This window comes from Hyperolius riggenbachi, chromosome 4 (assembly GCF_040937935.1).
Source record: "Hyperolius riggenbachi isolate aHypRig1 chromosome 4, aHypRig1.pri, whole genome shotgun sequence".
In the NCBI taxonomy this organism is placed as follows: Eukaryota; Metazoa; Chordata; class Amphibia; order Anura; family Hyperoliidae; genus Hyperolius; species Hyperolius riggenbachi.
This window is the reverse complement of record NC_090649.1, coordinates 284643098-284665232: the sequence shown is the minus strand read 5'-3', so window position 1 is coordinate 284665232 and position 22135 is coordinate 284643098. Positions and strand designations below refer to the sequence as shown.

The window sequence follows — 22135 nt, the reverse complement described above, 5'->3', positions numbered from 1 at the left end:
CTATTCCCCCCTCTAATCACACCTTGAGACACCCATCAATCACCTCCTGTCACCCCCTAGCACACCTACCCATCAGATCAGGCCCCAATTTGCCCCGTGTGGGCTCCTGATCACTCGGCCAAACCCTCAGATCCCCCTCAGACTCCCTTCCGATCACCTCCCCAGTGCATTGATTGCATCTATTTTCCCCTCTAACCACCCCCTGAGACACCCATCAATCACCTCCTGTCACCCCCCTAGCACTCCTATCCATCAGATCAGGCCCAATACAACCTGTCATCTAAAAGGCCACCCTGCTTATGACTGGTTCCACAAAATTCGCCCCCTCATAGACCACCTGTCATCAAAATTTTCAGATGCTTATACCCCTGAACAGTCATTTTGAGACATTTGGTTTCCAGACTACTCACGGTTTTGGGCCTGTAAAATGCCAGGGCGGTATAGGAACCCCACAAGTGACCCCATTTTAGAAAAAAAGACACCCCAAGGTATTCTGTTAGGTGTATGACGAGTTCATAGAAGATTTTATTTTTTGTCAAAAGTTAGCGGAAATTGATTTTTATTGGTTTTTTTTCACAAAGTGTCATTTTTCACTAACTTGTGACAAAAAATAAAATCTTCTATGAACTCGCCATACACCTAACGGAATACCTTGGGGTGTCTTCTTCACTTGTGGGGTTCCTATACTGCCCTTGCATTTTAGGGGCCCTAAACCGCGAGGAGTAGTCTAGAAAACAAATGCCTCAAAATGACCTGTGAATAGGACGTTGGGCCCCTTAGCGCACCTAGGCTGCAAAAAAGTGTCACACATGTGGTACCGCCGTACTCAGGAAAAGTAGTATAATGTGTTTTGGGGTGTATTTTTACACATAGCCATGCTGGGTGGGAGAAATTTCTATGTAAATGGACAATTGTGTGTAAAAAAATCAAACAATTGTCATTTACAGAGATATTTCTCCCACTTAGCATGGGTATGTGTAAAAATACACCCCAAAACGCATTATACTACTTCTCCTGAGTACGGCGGTACCACATGTGTGGCACTTTTTTTTACACCCTAAGTACGCTAAGGGGCCCAAAGTCCAATGAGTACCTTTAGGATTTCGCAGGTCATTTTGCGACATTTGATTTCAAGACTACTCCTCACGGTTTAGGGCCCCTAAAATGCCAGGGCAGTATAGGAACCCCACAAATGACCCCATTCTAGAAAGAAGACACCCAAAGGTATTCCGTACGGAGTATGGTGAGTTCATAGAAGATTTTATTTTTTGTCACAAGTTAGCGGAAAATGCCACTTTGTGAAAAAAAACAATTAAAATCAATTTCCGCTAACTTGTGACAAAAAAATAAAATCTTCTATGAACTCACCATACTCCTAACGGAATACCTTGGGGTGTCTTCTTTCTAAAATGGGGTCATTTGTGGGGTTCCTATACTGCCCTGGCATTTTAGGGGCCCTAAACCGTGAGGAGTAGTCTTGAAACGAAATTTCTCAAAATGACCTGTGAAATCCTAAAGGTACTCATTGGACTTTGGGCCCTTTAGCGCAGTTAGGGTGCAAAAAAGTGCCACACATGTGGTATCGCCGTACTCAGGAGAAGTAGTATAATGTGTTTTGGGGTGTATTTTTACACATACCCATGCTGAGTGGGAGAAAGATCTCTGTAAATGGACAATTGTGTGTAAAAAAAATTAACAAATTGTCATTTACAGAGATATTTCTCCCACCCAGCATGTGTATGTGTAAAAATACACCCCAAAACACATTATACTCCTTCTCCTGAGTACGGCAATACCACATGTGTGGCACTTTTTTGCAGCCTAACTGCGCTAAGGGGTCCAAAGTCCAATGAACACCTTTAGGCTTTACAGGGGTGCTTACAATTTAGCACCCCCCAAAATGTCAGGACAGTAAACACACCCCACAAATGACCCCATTTTGGAAAGTAGACCCTTCAAGGTATTCAGAGAGGGGCATGGTGAGTCCGTGGTAGATTTCATTTTTTTTTTGTCGCAAGTTAGAAGAAATGGAAACTTTTTTTTTTTCTCACAAAGTGTCATTTTCCGCTTACTTGTGACAAAAAATAATATCTTCTATGAACTCACTATGCCTCTCAGTGAATACTTTGGGATGTCTTCTTTCCAAAATCGGGTAATTTGGGGGGTATTTATACTATCCTGGAATTCTAGCCCCTCATGAAACATGACAGGGGGTCAGAAAAGTCATAGATGCTTGAAAATGAGAAAATTCACTTTTTGCACCATAGTTTGTAAACGCTATAACTTTTACCCAAACCAATAAATATACACTGAATGGGTTTTTTTTTTTATCAAAAACATGTTTGTCCACATTTTTCGCGCTGCATGTATACAGAAATTTTACTTTATTTGAAAAATGTCAGCACAGAAAGTTAAAAAAATCATTTTTTTGCCAAAATTCATGTCTTTTTTGATGAATATAATAAAAAGTAAAAATCGCAGGAGCAATCAAATAGCACCAAAAGAAAGCTTTATTAGTGACAAGAAAAGGAGCCAAAATTCATTTAGGTGGTAGGTTGTATGAGCGAGCAATAAACCGTGAAAGCTGCAGTGGTCTGAATGGAAAAAAAAGTGAACGGTCCTTAAGGGGTAGAAAGCCCTAGGTCCTCAAGTGGTTAAGAAGGGCAAAAAATCAGATCCAGGAAATTAAAGACCTGTAAGCTTAACATCAGTTGTATGCAAACTATTTGAGGGGTTACTAAGAGATACTATACATGACTTCATAGTAGAAAATAATCTTATTTCTCAGCATCAACATGGGTTTACTAAAGACAGGTCCTGTTTGACTAACATGCTCAGCTTTTATGAGGTAGTGAATGCTAATATGGATATTGGGAATGCTGTAGATGTGATATACTTGGACTTTGCAAAGGCCTTCAACACTGTTCCCCACAGAAGTCTGGTGCAAAAGTTGAGGATGCAAGGACTGGGGAAGAGTTTGTGTGCATGGATAGGGAACTGGCTAATGGACAGAAAACAAAGAGTTGTGGTCAATGGATCGTACTCAAAATGGGAGACTGTTAGCAGTGGGGTCCCACAGGGGTCTGTACTGGTTCCAGTGCTCTTCAATTTATTTATTAATGACCTAGTAGATGCAGTAGTGAGCAATGTTGCTATTTTTGCAGATGATACAAAATTGTGCAGAATCATCAACTCTCAGGAAGATAGTGTCATATTGCAACAGGATCTGGATAGGATGGCTATATGGGCACATACATGGAAGATGCAATTCAATGTTGACAAATGTAAAGTTATGCATTTTGGTCGTACCAATGGTCTAGCACCATACAAAATAAATGGGATACAGTTGAGGACATCAAACTTGGAGAAGGTCTTAGGAGTACTCATCGACAACAAGTTAAATAATCGTACTCAATGCCAAGCCGCTGCAGCTAAAGCAAACAAAATTTTGGGATGCATTAAAAGGAAAAAAAAAACTCGAGATGCTAGCATAATATTGCCCCTGTTTAACTCTCTAGTAAGGCCACATCTGGAATATGGAATTCAGTTCTGGGCACCACATTACAAAAAAGATATTGCAGTTTTAGAGCAGGTGCAGAGACGAGCTACAAAATTGATACGTGGGATGGAAGGTCTTGCTTACCAAGAAAGGTTAGATAACCTGGGTTTATTTAGTCTAGAGAAAAGACGCCTTAGAGGAGATCTAATTAACATGTATTAATACATCAGAGGGCAATATAATAGCTTGGCGGATGAGCTTTTTGTCCCTAGGCCTTCTCAAAGGACTAGAGGACATGATCTGCGCATGGAGGAAAAACGTTTTAGCCATTTATTTAGGAAAGGGTTCTTTACAGTAAGAGTGATTAAGATGTGGAATGCAATGCCACAGGAAGTCGTTATGGCAAACTCTATACCTGCATTTAAAGGGGGCTTAGATGCTTTCCTTGCGTTGAAAGACATCCATGGCTACAATTACTAGGTTATGCCTAATGATGTTGATCCAGGGAATTTATCTGATTGCCATCTGGAGGCGGGAAGGAATTTTTCCCTTTTGGGGCTAATTGGACAATGCCTTGTGTTTTTTTTTTTGCCTTCCTCTGGATCAACAGGGATATGTGAGGGAGCAGGCTGGAGTTTGTACTGGTACTGGTTGTACTGGTTGAACTCGATGGACGTATGTCTTTTTTCAACCAAAATAACTATGTAATCCAGCCAATATCAATATTTTAATACAAAGATCATTGTTCAGCTTTGCTTTTGATGTCATTGATGTCATCTGTATTACAAAATTGATTTTGGATGGATTAAATTGCAATTTAATTTTTGGATGAGATAAAGTATACCCTGAAGGGGTTTTAAATTTATCTTCAGTACAGACTATAATCACTATGTTGACAAAATTTAATGAAATCAGAAACAAACAATGGCAAGTCTGATTGTTGTTCACTGGAGTAAATGAAGCAGGCAATGACAACCTTATGTCTGACTATGGCATCAATTCATCAAAGGCTGTTCAATAAAAAAAAATAAAAAATACCGCATTTGTTTTTTTAGACTTTTCTGTGCTAATTCATAATATTTTCAGAGGAGCGGTAGAAGTTTGGTAATTTACCGAAGCCCATTGTCCATAACAGCAGAAGAGTGTAAGTTGTCTATGTTGTTACTAGTGATGCTCATTCGGATTCCGTGGAAATGCAGTTTCTGCATTTCCGATCAGAAATTGCATTTCCACATCGTAATGTGGAAATCTGTAATACAAGTGCGGTAGGCGGATTTTCGCCGGAAATCGTGGAAATTTCTGCCGACTTTAATATCGATTTTCTCAAAAACTATAAGGTCTTTTTGAAAATCTTTTTTTTTTCATCTTGTTCACAGTCTTCTGTTTAATAAACCCTGAAAATTTAGTGTGGCTAGGACCTATGGAGGCATTGCTATTAACCGCTAAACCGCTAAAGTCGGGGCTTTAGACTGTAATGGAAAATGCAGAAAATCTGCATTATCCGATATGTGGTAATTTTAAGCCAATCAGAAGACTCAGAATGAATAAACCAATCAAAGAATGGGGATTTAGGAGGACATTTCTGCATTCTCTGATTGGCTTATTCATTCGGAGTCTTCTGATTGGCTTAAAATAACCGCATATTGGATAATGCTGATTTTCTGCATTTTACATTACAGTCAAAAGCCGCCGACTTTAGCAGTTAATAGCAAAACATTTTCAGGGTTTATTAAACAGAAGTGCGGAATGGAGAAATCGGTACCCGAAAGCAGAATCAGTAGTGGTAGCGGTAATCAGCAATGGCGGAATGTGGATTTTCTGCGGAATCGGAAATTGGCATTTCTGACCATCCCTGGTTGTTACATGCTGTTCTGTGCAGAGACAGCATTACAATAGTAAGAGTCATCCCAACCAGCCCTTTAGATGTGCATTCCTTTACATGTTTTTATACTGCCTCTGCTTGCTCTAAATCTGTCTATTAGTCTCCATTAATCTTTCTTAACATTTTATTTGCCACAGCATTTGCCACAGCTTAGATGAACTTCCAGAGGACATTACACATGCCATGCTAACCTAATTTCCCCACTAGCTCCTCCGCATATTCATACAGGAACCTAAGAGGTTAAACTGCCGAAGGGTAGCAGGGGAAACCTGTTTTGTTAGATCTCTCTCTGCTTGCTGCCTGGGCAGAAAACCTAGACCCACCTGAGAAGCCTACGGGTCCTATCAACGGGACTTGCAGGAGACAGGGGCTATTTCTATTGGCTTCTGCTCCTGTCATTCATAGGTAATCATCTCTGCTTCTGTGAGTTCTGTGAGTCCCACACTTATTCCACACTGATTCCAACAGAGGAGAACTGTAAGCCTCTGGCAGGGTCCTCCATTCCCTAGTGTAATCTACAGGATCATGTACTCCTGTCCTATGACAGCCTGTACTTGTATTACTGGGCCTACCTAACCAGCCCATATTGCATTATCATGTATTTTGTACAATTTGCATGTGTAACTTTGTTCTATGTTGTATAACCTTGTTATGTCTGTCATCCTTGTATCATTGTATATATTTATTGTCCAGCTCTGCGTAATATGTTGGCGCTTTATAAATTCAATAAATAATAATAATAATAACAACTGTGTTTTACCGCATGCTGTAACCTTGATGAATTGACATTTACTGACATTTGTTGAGGTATTTACTGAATAAGTCGGTAATTTACGGTACCTTACTGTTCTGTAATTTCAGCTTTTCATGCAGTAACAGCCTTGATGAATTGACATTTTCCTAAGTGCTCGGTAAACTCAGCTGTTTTCTGCATTACTGAATGCGCTAATGCTTGATGAATTGATGCCTATGTCTGTGTAGTAGGTATTGCATGATAACTAGAAAAGAGAGCTGGGATGTTATTCAATGGCAATAGCAGAATGGGAATGTATGTGTCCACCCTCCATGCCACTGTGTCTCCGTCTATCAGAACCTGCAGTGTGGGCAGCTGTGGTGTTTTGTTGTCATCAGACAGCTATTCTCTAACAGATGTTCCTAGCTGTCTGTAAAATGCGTTGACTGGAGATGCTGAGACTAGCTATGTGGTGATCAGTGTATTATAGAACAATCCCCACAGCCATTTTTTCCTTTTGCTAAATTTAGTACACATACAAGGAGCCTTTACCTTGTGCATTTCTAGATCCATCATGTGTTACTTTCAATTGAAATTAATTTTCACTGAATAAGTAATTTACAGCAATGAGGAAAAGAGAGTACACCCTCTATCAGTTCTAATGTTTTACATATCACTAGATCATAAAACATAATGTGGCTCTTAGCAGGTTCTAAAATATAACCCCAGATGTAAGAAAAACAGATTCTACCATGCCATTATGCATTTAATAAAAATTAAGCCAAGACAAAGCAGTATGTGTAGAAAGTTAAATACACCCCATGATGTCATAGAATCTTGTAGAACCACCTTTAGCCGCAATAATGTGAAATTATTTTTCCTGTTTGATGCTATGTCTCTCACATTGTTTTGAAAGAACTTTGCCTCACTCTTCTTTTTGCAGGAATTAATTGATGCGCAACTCGCTTTGTTTAACCACTTTGTCCTCCTTGACGTATAAAAACGTCAAGGAGGACAGGCGCGCTCCCGCGCGCTCCCTCGGCCGATCGCGCGCGTGCACGCGCACTCCCGGCCGCGGATTCGGTAGCCACGGAATCAATGTATCGGGCTATGGAGCCCGATCACTGATTCCTCTCCCCCGCAGAAAAAGCGACAGCTTCTCTCGGAAGCTTCGCTCTTTCTGAAGCTGTGTCCCTCTAAGCGTACATTGTACGCTTAGAGTGACGTCATGTAAACAAACTCGAGATAAAGTAAAACTACAAGTAAAAGTAAAAAAACATTACAATACACAAATATTTCCCTAAATAAAACACTTTTATATCCCACCCTCCCAAAAATGCCCACATAAAATGTTTAATAAAAAAAAACAAAAAACATTACTATAAAAAAAAACAACACATAAATATTTACCTAAGGGTCTAAACTTTTTAAATATCTATGTAAAGACGAAATATTTCTCTCTATTTTTTTTTTTTTAAAAGCTTGTAAATAGTGATGTATGCAAAACGGAAAAAATGCTCTTTTATTTCCAAATGAAATATTGTCGCGATACATTGTGATAGGGACATAATTTAAATGGTGAAATAACCGTGACAAATGGGCAATTACAATACGTGGGTTTTAATTATGGAGGCATGTATTATTTTAAATCTATAATGGCCGAAAACTGACAAATAATGAATTTTTTCATTTTTTTTCTTATTCTTCCTGTTAAAATGCATTTACAGTAAAGTGGCTTTTAGCAAAATGTACCCCCCAAATAAAGCCTAATTGGTGGCGGAAAAAACAAGATATAGATCAGTTCATTGTGATAAGTAGTGATAAAGTTATAGGCTAATGAATGGGAGGTGAACATTGCTCGGATGCATAAGCTGAAAACGACTGAGATGTTAAGTGGTTAAAATGCCATGGTATTTTGATCAAGTTGAGGTCTGGACTTTGACTGGCCCAAGAGAAGGATGACCAACATGGCATCTTGTAGTTCATGGATACAGCTAAATGTTTAACACAACCTGATAAATATGCTTACCTGTATGCTAATGAAAGTGGTATATTGGTGTGCTCTGACCACTAAATATGTTGCTTCTATGTCTAGAATTCCTAAGAACATGTACTTCCACCATCTTCGCTTCAATATTGCCAATAAGTTTTCTTCCCCTGAAATTGAAATAATGCGACACAATGAGATCTGTGCATCACAACATAGACCTGCAAGTCACTAAACAAAGTAGGATACTTTACAACATTAAAGCCATAATTTCATGATTGATTGTATGTGGCAATGGATTTAATCTGTCACAGAATGAGTATTAGGGCTCGTCTCCATTAGTGCAGCGTGCGTCTCGCAGACGCACGCCGCACTGAGCGGGTGGGCGGGATCGCAGGCGAATCCCATGAGCCGTGCCATGCACGGCTATGGGATTCGCAGCCTCCGCGGCGAATTCTGCGGGGGGTTCCGGCCGAATCACTCCCGCAAGCGATTCCACTGTGGCCCCGTCATCCCCTATGGCAGAGTTTCCCCGTGCTAATCATGTGCGGGGAAACTCTGTAGAATCGCCAGCGAAACCGCCGTAGTGGAAACGGGCCCTTATACATTTTGGATAGAGTGGGGGAACTTCTTTTGAGTGTTTGCTGCATCTATTGTTTGAGGAGATTCACCTTCACTTCCTGTTGTGGGTGACACCCATTAGAATGACAGGATTGTGAGGGAAATTTTTTTTCTCACTTCCTTGGGTCAATATTGTCCTAAAAAGTGGGTCACTTGATAGCAGGAGTGCCTCTAATCAAACTGTTTAAGATTTTTACCATTGCAAGCACCTCCCTTGCAAATAATAGTTTATAACACAGAATAAGTCCACTGTACCCGATAGAAGGTTTGCAGCAGTTTTCTAAATTCATTTTATTGAAAATCCTGAAATTGGTGACCATACAGGAACTTCAACAAAATATCATATTTATATAGAAGTTGTCCAGATCAAAGGTTAAATGGAACCTAAACTGAGATGGATATGGATGTTTCCTTTTTAAACAATACCAATTGCCTGGCAGTCCTGCTGATCTCTTTGGTTGCAGTGTTGGCTGAATCACACACCTGAAACAAGCATGTAGCTAATCCAGCCTGACTTCAGTCAGAGCACCTGATCTACATGCTTGTTCGGGGGTTGTGGCTAAAAGTATTAGGGCCCGTTTCCACTAGTGCGGTGCGAATCACCGGGATTCCACCGCTGACTAAATCGCATGCGGATGCGATTCCGCGGGCGATTTTTGCCGCGATTTCGCATGCGATTTCGCATAGGCAGGGTATATGCGAATTTAACCATGTCACTGCCTGGTTCAATTTGCATTAGTTTTCATGCGAATTCGCACGCGAAATCGCGGCAAAAAACACATGTGCGGTTTCCCTATTAAATGCATTATGTGCGAATCGCCTGCATTCCTCACGCAGGCGAATTCTGCAGGCTCTACCGTGCAGAAAAATCCTGCACAGAAAAACGCTCAGAAATCCTGACAAGTGGAAACAGTCCCATCCACTTTCATTGCCTATGCGAATTCGCATGCAGGCCACGCATGCGAATTCGCCCTAGTGGAAACGGGCCCTTAGAGACACAGAATCAGCAGGAGAGTCAGGCAACTGCTATTATTTTAAAAGGAAAAATCCATATCCTTCTCAGTTTAGGTTCCCCTTAGAGTTCATGGAGTGCATGGAGCATTGCTCTATTTTTAAGGAGTGTCACAGCAATTGTACATATATTTTTTCTCGATCAAAAATAATGAAATTCACTTTTTACATACGGAAAAACAAAACAATTTCCACACCCAGAGCAAGGGGCCTTTCTTTTACAATTTGTAAACTTGGAACTGCTTAAAGGGAACCTGAGCTGAAAATAAACTGATGATATAAACCATTGTATATATATATATATATATATATATATATATATATATATACTCCTAAAATGACTTTTCTTTTAGAATCCCCCCAGTTTTTATATTCTGCTTAAAGGGAACCAGATATGAAGAATGAAAAAGATTTTATACATACCTGGGGCTTCCTCCAGCCCCATCCACCTGGATCCCTCCCACGCCACAGTCCTCCGCTGCCCACAGCTATGAGAACCGGGTCCCGTCACTGACATCATCGGAGCCTGCCTACGCAGGAGAAGTGCGCCCTCTACGTATCTCTCCAGCGGCTGCTGCAGAGATACGCAAACAGCGCACTTCTCTTACGCTAGACTGGGACCGACTGACGGAAGTGCGGGGACCCGGTTCTCGTAGCTGCGGGCAGCGTGGGAGGGATCCAGGCGGATTGGGCTGGAGGAAGCCACAGGTATGTATAAAATCTTTTTCATTCTTCATATCTGGTTTACTTTAAAGGAAACCTGAAGTGAGAATAATATGGAGGCTGCCATATTTTTTACCTTTTAAGCAATAACAATTGCATGGTCATCCTGCTGGTCCTCTGCCTTTAATACTGTTGGCCATAGACCCCAAACAGTCATAGAGCAGATCAGGTGTTTCTAACATTGTCAGATCTGACAGGATTATCCTGCATGCTTATTTCTGGTGTGATTCAGACACTATTGAAGCCAAATAAATTAGCAGTGCTGCCAGGGAACTAGTATTGTTTAAAAGGAAATAAATAGAGCAGCATCCATATACTTCTCGCTTCAGGTTCACTTTAAAAACCTGAAAAAGTAGTATGTTTTATTGTCTCAGCTGAATGACACAGTCACACATTCTGACACAGTTAAAATCCCCAATTTATGAGCTATTGAACTTTTTATCTATTCTCTATGCCCGGCAGTTTTTCTCCTCCAGGAAAGAGTTTTATAGCTCTGATTCTTTATCAGTGAGGGTTTCTCTTCTCTATAGCCTGCCTAGGTCTTGAATAGAGAGAAATTGTCACTTGCATATATGAATGTTTGAAGTGTACCCAAGGCGATATGTGACATGATGAGATAAACATGTGTATGTACAGTAACCATATTAACTACTTCAAGACCGCCTCATGCCGATGGGTGTGGCCGCGGCGGCAGCCCCAGGACTGCCTAACGCCAATTGGCGTCAAGGCTTGGAGCTGCAGTTTCCCAGGGAACGGCCGCACGCATGCACGATCGTTCCCTGACAGTTCACGGAGTGGAGCTCCATGATTAGCCTGCTAGCCGCCGATCGCAGCTAGCCGGCTGCTTGTAAATGAAAGGGGAAAGAAATCCCCTTTGTTTACATGCGTACAACGCTGCGGTCTCCGGCAGCCCTGTACGAGATCGGTGATCCCCGGCCTCTGATTGGCCGGGGATCCCCATCCTCTCATAGGCTGATGCCTATGAGAGATGGAACAGGACGGATCGCCATCCTGTTCAAGTCTGTGCATGGAGGGAAGGGGAAGGAGGAGGGAGGGAGGGATAAACAGCCGTATAGAGGCTGCAAAAAAATAAATAAAATAAATAACAACGGCCACAGTGATCGGACACCTCCGGCAGGCATGTCCCCTTAGGGACAAAAAAAGAAGGTGAGTCCGATCGCTGGGCTCCATAGCTGGGCTGTCAGGAGGCTGAAAAGCCTGCACAGCCCAGTGCAACAAAAAAGAGCCTGGTCATTAACACTGTGGTCCTCAAGTGGTTAATAACCAGGTTGTTTTACTTGTGTTCTTTTGCTGCCTGAAAGAGTTAATTTCTAGGCATGAAAGTGACAGCTTCTGTCTTGTTGGTACCTTGTCGGGAATATAAGCAAATTGTATATAAATTATGATGAACAAATTACAGCCATAAAAGTTACCCTGGCAGAATACAACTTCTGAGGGCAGATAAGATAAAATGCATTAACTATTGACCTTGTTCTAGCTCTGGGACACTTAATAGGCTGCCACTGATTAGAGACAGTATAAAATTCAAACTACTTTGTAAATGTTTAAATATAAAATAAAACCCTAGGATACTTAAAACAAAGGTCAGTTTTCGGGGCAGGAAGATAAATATAATTGGAAAAAAATTGGCAGCACTCCTAATTAGGCTGCAACTTAAATTAATCCAACAGAGGTGTGCAGCGCCCCCCAGGGACTTAAATACACACCTTGAATACAAATTAGATGCAAAACTATGCAGATTGCACCAAACGCAAACTGTTTTTGGAAGCAAAATCCTCCATTTGCTGCATCTGTTTTGAATGCAAGTTGTGTAATCTGCCCGTATTTCGGGCTCTGCACATGTATGCAGCTGGTCAACTCGGGTGCCGCATGCATTTGGAAGTGCTGCCAATATCTTCTGTTGTACAAAAATGTAAGTCTACTTGTGGCTAGCTGCATCCATGTGTATCAGTTTGCATTCAGTTTATCTAGATTAGGGTTTAGTGCATAGTTTTGCATCTGATATGTATTCAAGGTGTGTATTTAAGTCCCTGGGGGGAGCTGCACACCTCTTTTGGTTTCATTTCAGTTGCAGCCTGATTAGTAGTGCTGCAAATTTTTTCCCGTCCTTTAACCACTACACCTCCAAGGTTTTTCCATTTAAGAACCAGAGTAATTTTCACCTGTCAGTTCTCCTTCCATTCATTCACCTATAACTTTATTACTACTTATCACAATGAAACAATCTATATCTTGTTTTTTTGCCACCAGTTAGGCTTTCCATGGGGGTACATTTTGCTAAGAATTATTTTATTCTAACTGTATTTTAACAGGAAAAATAAGAATAAAATGGAAATAATTAATTATTTCTCAGTTTTCGGCCATTATAGTTTTAAAATAATACATGCTACTGCAATTTAAACCCAAATATTTTATTTGCTCATTTGTTTTGGTTATTGCAACATATTTCCCTAGTACAATGTATGGCGCCAATATTTTATTTGGAAATAAAGGTGCATTTTTTCAGTTTTGCGTCCATCACTATTTACAAGCTCATAGTTTCAAATATACCAGTAATATACCCTCCTGACATACATATTAAAAAAGTTCAGTCCCTAAGGTAACTATTTCTTTCTTTTTTTTATTGTAATTTTTATTTTTTTAATGCAAATTTTTTGGGGGTAATTATGGGATTGTGTGGGAGATAAAGTTTTCATTTTAAATGTATTTGTTAGTCCTTTTTTTTTTTTTTTTTTAAATAAATGTGTGTAGGTGTAATTTTATTATTTGGCCACAAGATTACTTCCTATTGCGTACTTACAGTACGATAAATAGGAAGTAATGCGTGGACATGTTACGTTGGAAGTAACAAAGGATCATGGCATCTCATTGATGCCGGCAATCATTCACACGGGGTCCCAGACTGCGTTCCCATTCGTTCACCTCCCCTCTAATGATCGGCGGCGATAAGAAGCGCGGGGGAGCGAGCGGGAGTGCGTCCCTGCGAGGTAAAGTGGTGAATTGTAGGAATGTAGATACTCGGCCCATGGGAGGGGAAGTGGTTAAAAAGTGTGTTGACCATTTATGGCTTGCAGCCTCAGGTTGACACTATGTTTTAATTGTTAGCTAGTGGTTAGGTCTCTTCCATGAGGTCACGTGGAAGAGTCTAGTATTGAACAATCTGCATGCAAACTGTTTTTGGAAGCAATGTCCTCCATTCGCTGCATCTGTTTTGAATGCACGTTGTGTTATCTGCCCGTGTTTCGGGTTCTGCACATGTATCCAGCTGGTCAACTCGGGTGCAGCCTGCATTTGGAAGCGCTGCCAATATCTCCCGTTGGATAAATACTGTATAATTGTTTATCTCATCAGCTTCACCTCAGGTTCACTTTAACTCTTCCATGCATAAAAAGAAAAAAAAGGAACACAGCCCAGTTATTTGTATACTTGACACTGTACATACACGTTTGTCTCATCATGTCACATGTCTCAGGTACCCTTTAAGTCATTATAATCTATGTAAAATGTGTCACAATTTTTAGGGTAAAGAAGTTAGTTATTTCCTTTAGTATAAGTATGTAAGAAAAAGGTAAAGACCTGGAATAATGATTGTTAAAATCCCTGTAATGTATAGCGCTGACAAAAATGGAGATACTAATATGTTCCTGAAACTTTTCACATTTGTACATGAATTAAGTTACTCTTCATCATATACTATAAATCTAAACAGTAGCTTGTATTTATTAGTCCTTGAAGAACACCGTAGAATCATGTTCTTGCTGCCTCGGTACCTTGTATTTATCTTGCTGTCCATTTTAAAGACCAGACGAATCCAGGTTCACTGAACACACCAGAAATACTGAGTACATCACAAAGCTGTGAATGTGAAAATGGTATAAACAAGTCTAAGCAAGTAAATTAGAGCAGATTTCCGATGACGATCGCTGCCCTCTCACATTCTCAGGGTTAATGCAATTCAGCAAGTTGCCAACCCATGGGACAATTACGTGCTAGATATTCTCTGAATATTCCACATGTTCATGCTGCAAACAGTTGATCCATTGTGGGACCAGAATCCCCCTGAAGCTATGCGGGCTGGCACCTTCTGTTATGCCCTCACACTGCAGTCATGTAGAAGTGCCACAAGTCTTTAGGCACAACTGCTCTGCAGAGGCTTTTCTTCCATGTCACTGGCCATCACACAGCTCAGTGCAAAAGGTTTCTAAGATGACAGTATCATCTGCTATAGTCACACCACATGACAACTTGTAACCATGTGAAGTCAAGCACGTTGCTAATATGACAGATCAAGGAGATATGCAATACTATTTGAGACTCATCTAGAAAAATAATGATTTATATGTCATTAGTAATGTGATGTATTGCACTTAATGTAAAAAATACAAAATATTACAAAATTTTTTTTTTTTTAGAATTTCACCTGTTGCTTTACTGAATTAATGTTGCAGCTATTAAGGAAAGATAAGTCGCCGAAGGACTTTCTCAGTCACCAAATATTTACCCAGTGGCGTAGCAATAGAGGATGCAGAGGTTGTGACCTCAAAAGGGCCCCTGGACAAGAGGGGCCCACCTTCCTTATTAGCTTTGTATTGGTGTTATGCTGATAGTGAACACCTTTATATGGTCCTTGAATAGTATAAATCCTTTACTAACAGTTTTCTTACTCTGATTACACCTTTCTGATTCTGAAATCGTCCTTGGTAGGTTTTGGGGCTTCATATCAATAGAGTGCTTGGGGCCCCATGTAAAGCTTGCACTGGGGCCCCTATCTCCTTAGCTATGCCACTGTATTTACCACAGAAGTAAAGCAACACTCTTTTCTAACATGTCTTGCCTGTCAAACCAGCGGATGGAGCTCCAATAATGGAACACATCTTTGTAATACTTATACAACTAATAAAAAAAAAAAGAATATATGTAAAATAACAGGACGATATATACAAGAGGCATTGTTGTCGAAAAAAACATTTCTCAACGTTTATTTACATTTGAGCATAAAGTGTCCAGTCCAAAATTATTCATACCCTACTCAATAATCAATAGAAAAGCCTTTATTGGCTATTACAGCAATCAAACGCTTCTTATAATTGCAGACCAGCTTTTTGCATGTATCCACAGGTATTTTTGCCCATTCATCTTTAGCAATGAGCTCCAAATCTTTTAGGCTGGAGGGTCTTCTTGCCATCACCCTGATCTTAAGTTCCCTGCACAGATTCTCAATTGGATTCAAGTCAGGACTCTGGCTGGGCCACTCCAAAACATTAAAGTGAACCTCCAGACTAAAAATCGACTCAGCAGCACTGAAAAGGTCTGGTGTTTCTTTTACCTCCTGAGCGGTATGGACGAGCTCAGCTCGTCCATCAACGCCGGAGGCTGCCGCTCAGGCCCTGCTGGGCCGATTTTTATCAAATAAAAAGCAGCACGCGCAGCCGGCACTTTGCCAGCCGCGTGTGCTGCCTGATCGCCGCCGCTCTGCGGCGATCCGCAGTGAGCAGCGGCGAAAGAGGGTCCCCCCAGCCTCTCGAGCCCTGCGCAGCCAGACCAATCAGTTCCGGCCAGCGCTAAGGGCTGGATCGGAGGCGGCTGACGTCAGGACGTCGGCTGACGTCCATGACGTCACTCCGCTCGTCGCCATGGCGACGAGAAAAGCAAAACAAGGAGGGCCGCTCATCGCGGCCCTTCTTGTTACTTCTGATCGCCGGAGGCGATCAGAAATATGCAACAGGAGCGCCCTCTAGTGGGCTTTCATGCAGCCAACTTTCAGTTGGCTGCATGAAATAGATTTTTTTTTTATAAAAAAAAAACCCTCCCGCAGCCGCCCTGGCGATCTCAATAAAACGCCGGGGAGGTTAACAGTTTCACAGCATCAGAGCTTTGTTTCTCTTATACAAGCCTCATTTTTAGCTGCACAGAAGAAAACTGCCCGGGCTTTTTTCCCCTGATGCTGTGCAAAGCATGATGGGATTTCTGATGTTGTTGTTCTCGTTCTACTGTTTTGGTGCAATTTTTTTTTTTTATTTTGAATTTGACATTTGAAGCCTAGTGTGTGCAGCTGGGAGGGGTGATCATGACACAGGACAGTTGGAACTGTGTCTCATGCTCCCTGTCACCTCCTTCCAACCAAAAAGATGGCTGCCCCATGACAAAGATGGCAGCCCCCATGAATCACAAACATTTGCCTGTTCTTTCAAAACAGGGTGGGTAAGAGATTATATTGCCTATCTATTCCAATTAACATAAGTAATGTAACTTAACCACTTTACCCCCGCGCGTACGTATTTCTCCGCCCCTTTTTCCATCCTTTAAAAACCAGGGACGGAGAAACACGTACTTTCCGCGTTCCCGACGCTGCCCGCGCTCCCGCTCGTAAACACGCCGCCCGCCGCTAGTAAAACCGCCGCCGCCCGCTCGCCCAGAGATCAATGAACGGGAAAATCCATTCCCGTTCGTTGATCTAAGCCCCGCAATGATCAGCTGCTCTCCTATGGGCAGCGCGATCATTGTGAGAAAAAACTCACGTGTCCAGCCTCCTTATTCTTCCTCCAAGCTTCCGGAAGGAAGCTTGGAGGTCGCATTAAAACAAAAAGTTACTGTGGCCATCTTGTGGCCAAATAGTAAACTACACCCTACACATTTTTCACATACAAATAAATGACTTTTACACATAAAATTAACTCATTACCTCCCACACTCCCCATTTTTTTTTTTTTTTGTAATTAAAAAAAAATTAAAAAATTTACAATTAAAAAAAATACATAAATAGTTACCTTAGGGACTGAACTTTTTAAATATTTATGTCAAGAGGGTATAACACTGTTACTTTATAAACTATGGGCTTGTAATTAGGGATGGACGCAAAACTGAAAAAAATGCACCTTTTTTTCCAAATAAAATATTGGCGCCAAACATTGTGATAGGGACATAATTTAAATGGTTTTATAACCGGGACAAAAGGGCAAATACGTTTCATAAGTTTTAATTACAGTAGCATGCATTATTTAAAAACTATAATGGCCGAAAACTGAAAAATAATTATTTTTTTTCCCCACATTTTTCCTATTTTCCCATTAAAACACATTTAGAAAAAAATAATTCTTGGCATAATGTCCCACCTAAAGAAAGCCTAATTGGTGGCGAAAAAAACAAGATATAGTTCATTTCATTGCGATAAGTAATAATAAAGTTATAGACGAATGAATGGAAGGAGCGCTGAAAGGTGAAAATTGCTCTGGTGCTCAGGGGGTAAAACCCCTCAGTGGTGAAGTGGTTAATAACAGTATGTTTGTTTAGGCTGAAGTTCCCCTTTAATGTTGTTGTCTGCTAACCATTTCTTCAACACTTTTGCTGTGTATTTTGGATCATTGTCATGCTGAAATGTCCACTGGTGCCCAAGGCCAAGTTTCTCTGCAGACTGCCTGATGTTGTCATTGAGAATCCTCATGTATTACTCTTTTTTCATGGTGCTGTTTACTGTGATTAGGTTCCCTGGTCCATTGGCTGAAAAACACCCAAAAAGCATTAGGTTCCCACCACCATGTTTGACAGTAGGGATGGTGTTCTTTGAGTTAAAGGTTTCTCCTTTTTTACTTCAAATGAAGGAAACATCATTGTGAATTCAATTTTTGTTTCATCCGACCCTAACACAGAAGACCAGAAGGCTTCTTCTTTGTCCAGATGAGCATTTACAAAGGCCAAGTGAGCTTGTGTGTGTCTTATCTGGAGAAGTGGCGTCCTTCTTGGTCTGCATCTGTGGAACCCAGCAGTGTGCGTTGGATTGTCTTCCTTGAGACATTGCCAGCAGCAGAGCCCAGATTCACCCGAATGGCCTTGTTGCTGATCCTTGGATTCTTTTCCACCCTTCTCACTATTTTCCTGGCCAGCACAAGTGTCACTTTTGGCTTCCGACCACGTCCTCTGAGATTTTCCACAGTGCGGAATATCTTGTATTTTTTAATAATACTTTGCACTGTGGTCACTGGAACTTGAAAAAAATTAGAAATGGCCTTGTAGCCCCTTCCTGACTTGTGAGCAGCACAATGCACAGCCGCAGGTCATCACTGAGCTCCTTTGTCTAAGCCATGACTGTCCACAAACCAACTACAGAGAGCTGCTGTTTTTTACCTGTTAAGTTGATTAAAACAGCTATTCCCAACTAATCAGGGTAATTAGGATGCTTTAGAAAAGCTTGGACTATTTGGAATGGTATAGAACTTTGGATTATCCCACAGACTGTGACAGCTTTTGAAGGGTATGAATAATTTTGGACTGGACAATTTTTGCTCAAAAAAAGCAGAGAAATGTTTTTTTTCCCCCACAATAATGCCTCTTGTACATCTTATCTTTTGGGAGACACCTATGTGGTTTCCCATCAAAACATTACTTGCTGGTTGAGTAAAAGTAACTTTAAAGGAATACTTAAGTCAAAATAAAAAAATGATTTTTACTCACCTGGGGCTTCCCTCAGCCCCCTGAAGCTGTATGGTGCCCTCGCATCCTTGCTCCGATCCTCCTGTCCCTGCCGACGGCTACTTCCGGGTTCGGCGACAGCCACTGACAGGCTGGGAACGCAAGTGATTCTCTGCGTTCCCAGCCGCTATATCACCCTATATGCTGCTATAGCGTATAACATATACGCTATAGCAGCATAGAGGGTGATATAGTGGCTGGGAATGCGGAGAATCACTCGCGTTCCCAGCCTGTCAGCGGCTGTCGCCGAACCCGGAAGTAGCCGCCGGCGGTGACAGGAGAATCGGAGCCAGGCTGCGAGGGCACCATACAGCTTCAGGGGGCTGAGGGATGCCCCAGGTGAGTAAAAATCATTTTTTTATTTTGACTTAAAAGGACACTTAAGTAAAAAAAAAATGAGTTTTACTCACCTGGGGCTTCCAATAGCCCCCTTCAGCTGTCTGGTGCCCTCGCCGTCTCCCTCCGATCCTCCTGGCCCCGCCAGCAGCCACTTCCTGTTTCGGTGACAGGAGCTGACAGGCTGTGGACGCGAGTGATTCTTCGCGTTCCTGGCCATAATAGCGCCATCTATGCTGCTATAGCATATATCATATAGCAGCATAGAGGGTGTTAATGTGTCTGGGAACGCAAAGAATCACTCGCATCCCCAGCCTGTCAGCTCCTGTCACCGAAACAGGAAGTGGCTGCCGGTGGGGCCAGGAGGATCTGAGGGAGACGGCGAGGGCACCGGACAGCTGCAGGGGGCTATTGGAAGCCCTAGGTGAGTAAAACTCATTTTTTTTGTTTGACTTAAGTGTCCCTTTAAGTACTCCTTTAAGTCAAAATTTGCCAGGGGTATTGTAATGATCGCTGCTGCAGCAGCTATTGCTGGAAGTAGTAGTGCTGCAGCTCAGGCAGTTCTGATCTATTTCCATGCAAGTTGCATAGCTTTGTCTGTCTTTCCCTGCTGTCAGCTTGTGACTGATTATCATTCACCTGTGTGGGAATCTGCATGTCTGCTCCCATTGGATGACCTCAGTATAAAGATCTGCTTCCTGCAGGGTTTCCTTGGGTTTTCATAGCTTCAGTGTAAGCTAGTCTTGCTGTCGCTTTAGCCCCCGATCGTGTTTCTTGTTATAAAGATACTTTGCTGGTCTTTGCATCATATATTGGTTCATTGCCAATATATATGCATACCAGCACGTTTATTATTTTCCTTGTATTTGTGTTACGTGATACATCAGTGTCGCTGATGTATACGTACACGAACTGTTTATATCCTGTGTGCAGTTAGTCAGCTTTCCAGCACGTTTTGGTAGGTTGCGCGTACCGTGACCACCCGTGCTGAGGTAGTTACCCTGCTCCTGGTTCTGTTTGTGGATTGCGTTCATCTCTGCGAGGAGATAACGAATCCTTCTGAATCCTGTCCTGTTACCGTTTGTGGATTGCGTTCATCTCTGCGAAGAGATAACGAATCCTTCTGAATCCTGTTCTGTTACCGTTTGTGGATTGCGTTCATCTCTGCGAAGAGATAGCGAATCCTTCTGAGTCCTGTTCCCTGTGTTACTCCATTCCTAGTCAGCGTTCCTGCTTATGTCATATATCGGTTCATTGCCGATATATACATATGTTAGTCAGACGTTACAAATAGTTTCATTGATAGCTGTAATTGTAATACGCTAGGAATACATACTTATTGTATATTTATCTGTGTTACGTTCATCTATCTTAATCCTGCTATTTTCTGACTATCCTGTCCTGTCTTTGTGAGGCACGCCATCGCCGCATCGCATTGGCTGCCTCATTCCAGTCTGTCTGGTTTTGGACGCTTGCTGTCGCTAAGTAGCCGCTAGCTAGCAAGCGTTCATTCTGTCTACCTGTCCTGATCTCCTCAGTTCTGGTTTATGCGCTCAGCGCTACTTTGCGCTGAGACGTTATAACGAAAGCATTGTTTGTGGCTGTCAGATCTGCACCGGCTCTGTGCGCCACAATCTCCTATTGGAGTCAGTCCTCCCCTCCACTATACTAGGGATAGCCTGTTTCCTTGTGCTAGTGTGTGTACCTCCTCCACGCCAGCTCATGCGTTGCATGCTGACTGTGGAGAATACACCACCAAGCCTTACATTATGAAAACCCCATTACCAATCCCCATTGTGGGGGGGATTCCCAGAAAGTATGACACTGTTAATTATGGTTCCTGTTCCTTTAAGAAATTTGAAGAACTTAGCTCTGAAACAGAAAATGAGTTTTTCTCTGAATGTGCCAGGTTCCTGACCAATCCTGATCTCCAAGCGACTCCTGTTTCAACCTGGGCACTCCAACTAAGTTATATTTTGTTTAAAGGGGAATTATTCCAGTGGGCATTTGATGTTCTCAATCATTCCGATTTGAAAGATAGACCGCTGGAATTTCTAGCGTTTGTGATCCATAACTGGTTGCGCATAGATCCATTGCCTTTTCCTCTTAATGAACTCCTGGCAGCAGGCCAATCAGCTGCTCCTTCAATTGCTTGCAAGAATGAGCAGCAAGCAGAAAGTGTTACTGATAATTTTCCTGCAGCTTTGAATAAATCACCAAAAACCGCAAGGTCAAAGGCAAAACGCAAACGTTCTAAGAAACGTGTCCAATCTGCAGAATCGTTATCCTTAGCGACTGAGACCTATAATGAGATTCTGCCATTAACAGATAATGAAATGCAATTGTCTTTCAGGGGAGTTAAATGGACTTATGAAACTACTAATGAACTTTCCTCCCTGGCTAGGGAAAATAAAGATTTTTGTTTAAAAGAATTATCTGAGTATGATTATGATGAGATATTACAGAGTATTGAACAAATCAACTTATTTGTGAACCAAGGGAAGTTTGCATACACTACAGTTCAACACTTGCTACAGGTATTGGAGATTCTTAAGAATAAGGAATCTGCCAATCACCTGCTAATTAACCCTATACATGTGCCTGCCACAATCATATCTGCAGACTGTGATCAGCCTAAATGTTTCGCTGTTAAGTATGCATGGGATCCTCCATTCGAGAGGGGAGAGATGGAAGCCCTGGTCTGTGAATGGAAGAATGATTCAAGTTCATTTTGTCAATTTTACAGTGCAAAAAGTGAAATGGTATTGAACGCATGCATTAAGTCAGCCTATAACCTAATAGAGGCTGGTGTGTGTAGGTATGACTGTGTGGCTCCCTTGATTGATGTGTGGGAAC

At 41.7% G+C, this 22135-nt stretch overlaps 1 protein-coding gene across 1 annotated transcript in view; it reads right to left on the bottom strand.

The window, feature by feature from the left end:
* The window catches only part of SLC35F1 (solute carrier family 35 member F1), a 450499-nt gene that overhangs the window by 125474 nt on the left and 302890 nt on the right, over positions 1 to 22135 (bottom strand). The window contains exon 3 of the mRNA XM_068231363.1: positions 8144 to 8271. Within this exon, the coding sequence (XP_068087464.1) occupies positions 8144 to 8271 (128 nt within the window). The remainder of the gene's footprint in view (positions 1 to 8143; positions 8272 to 22135) is intronic.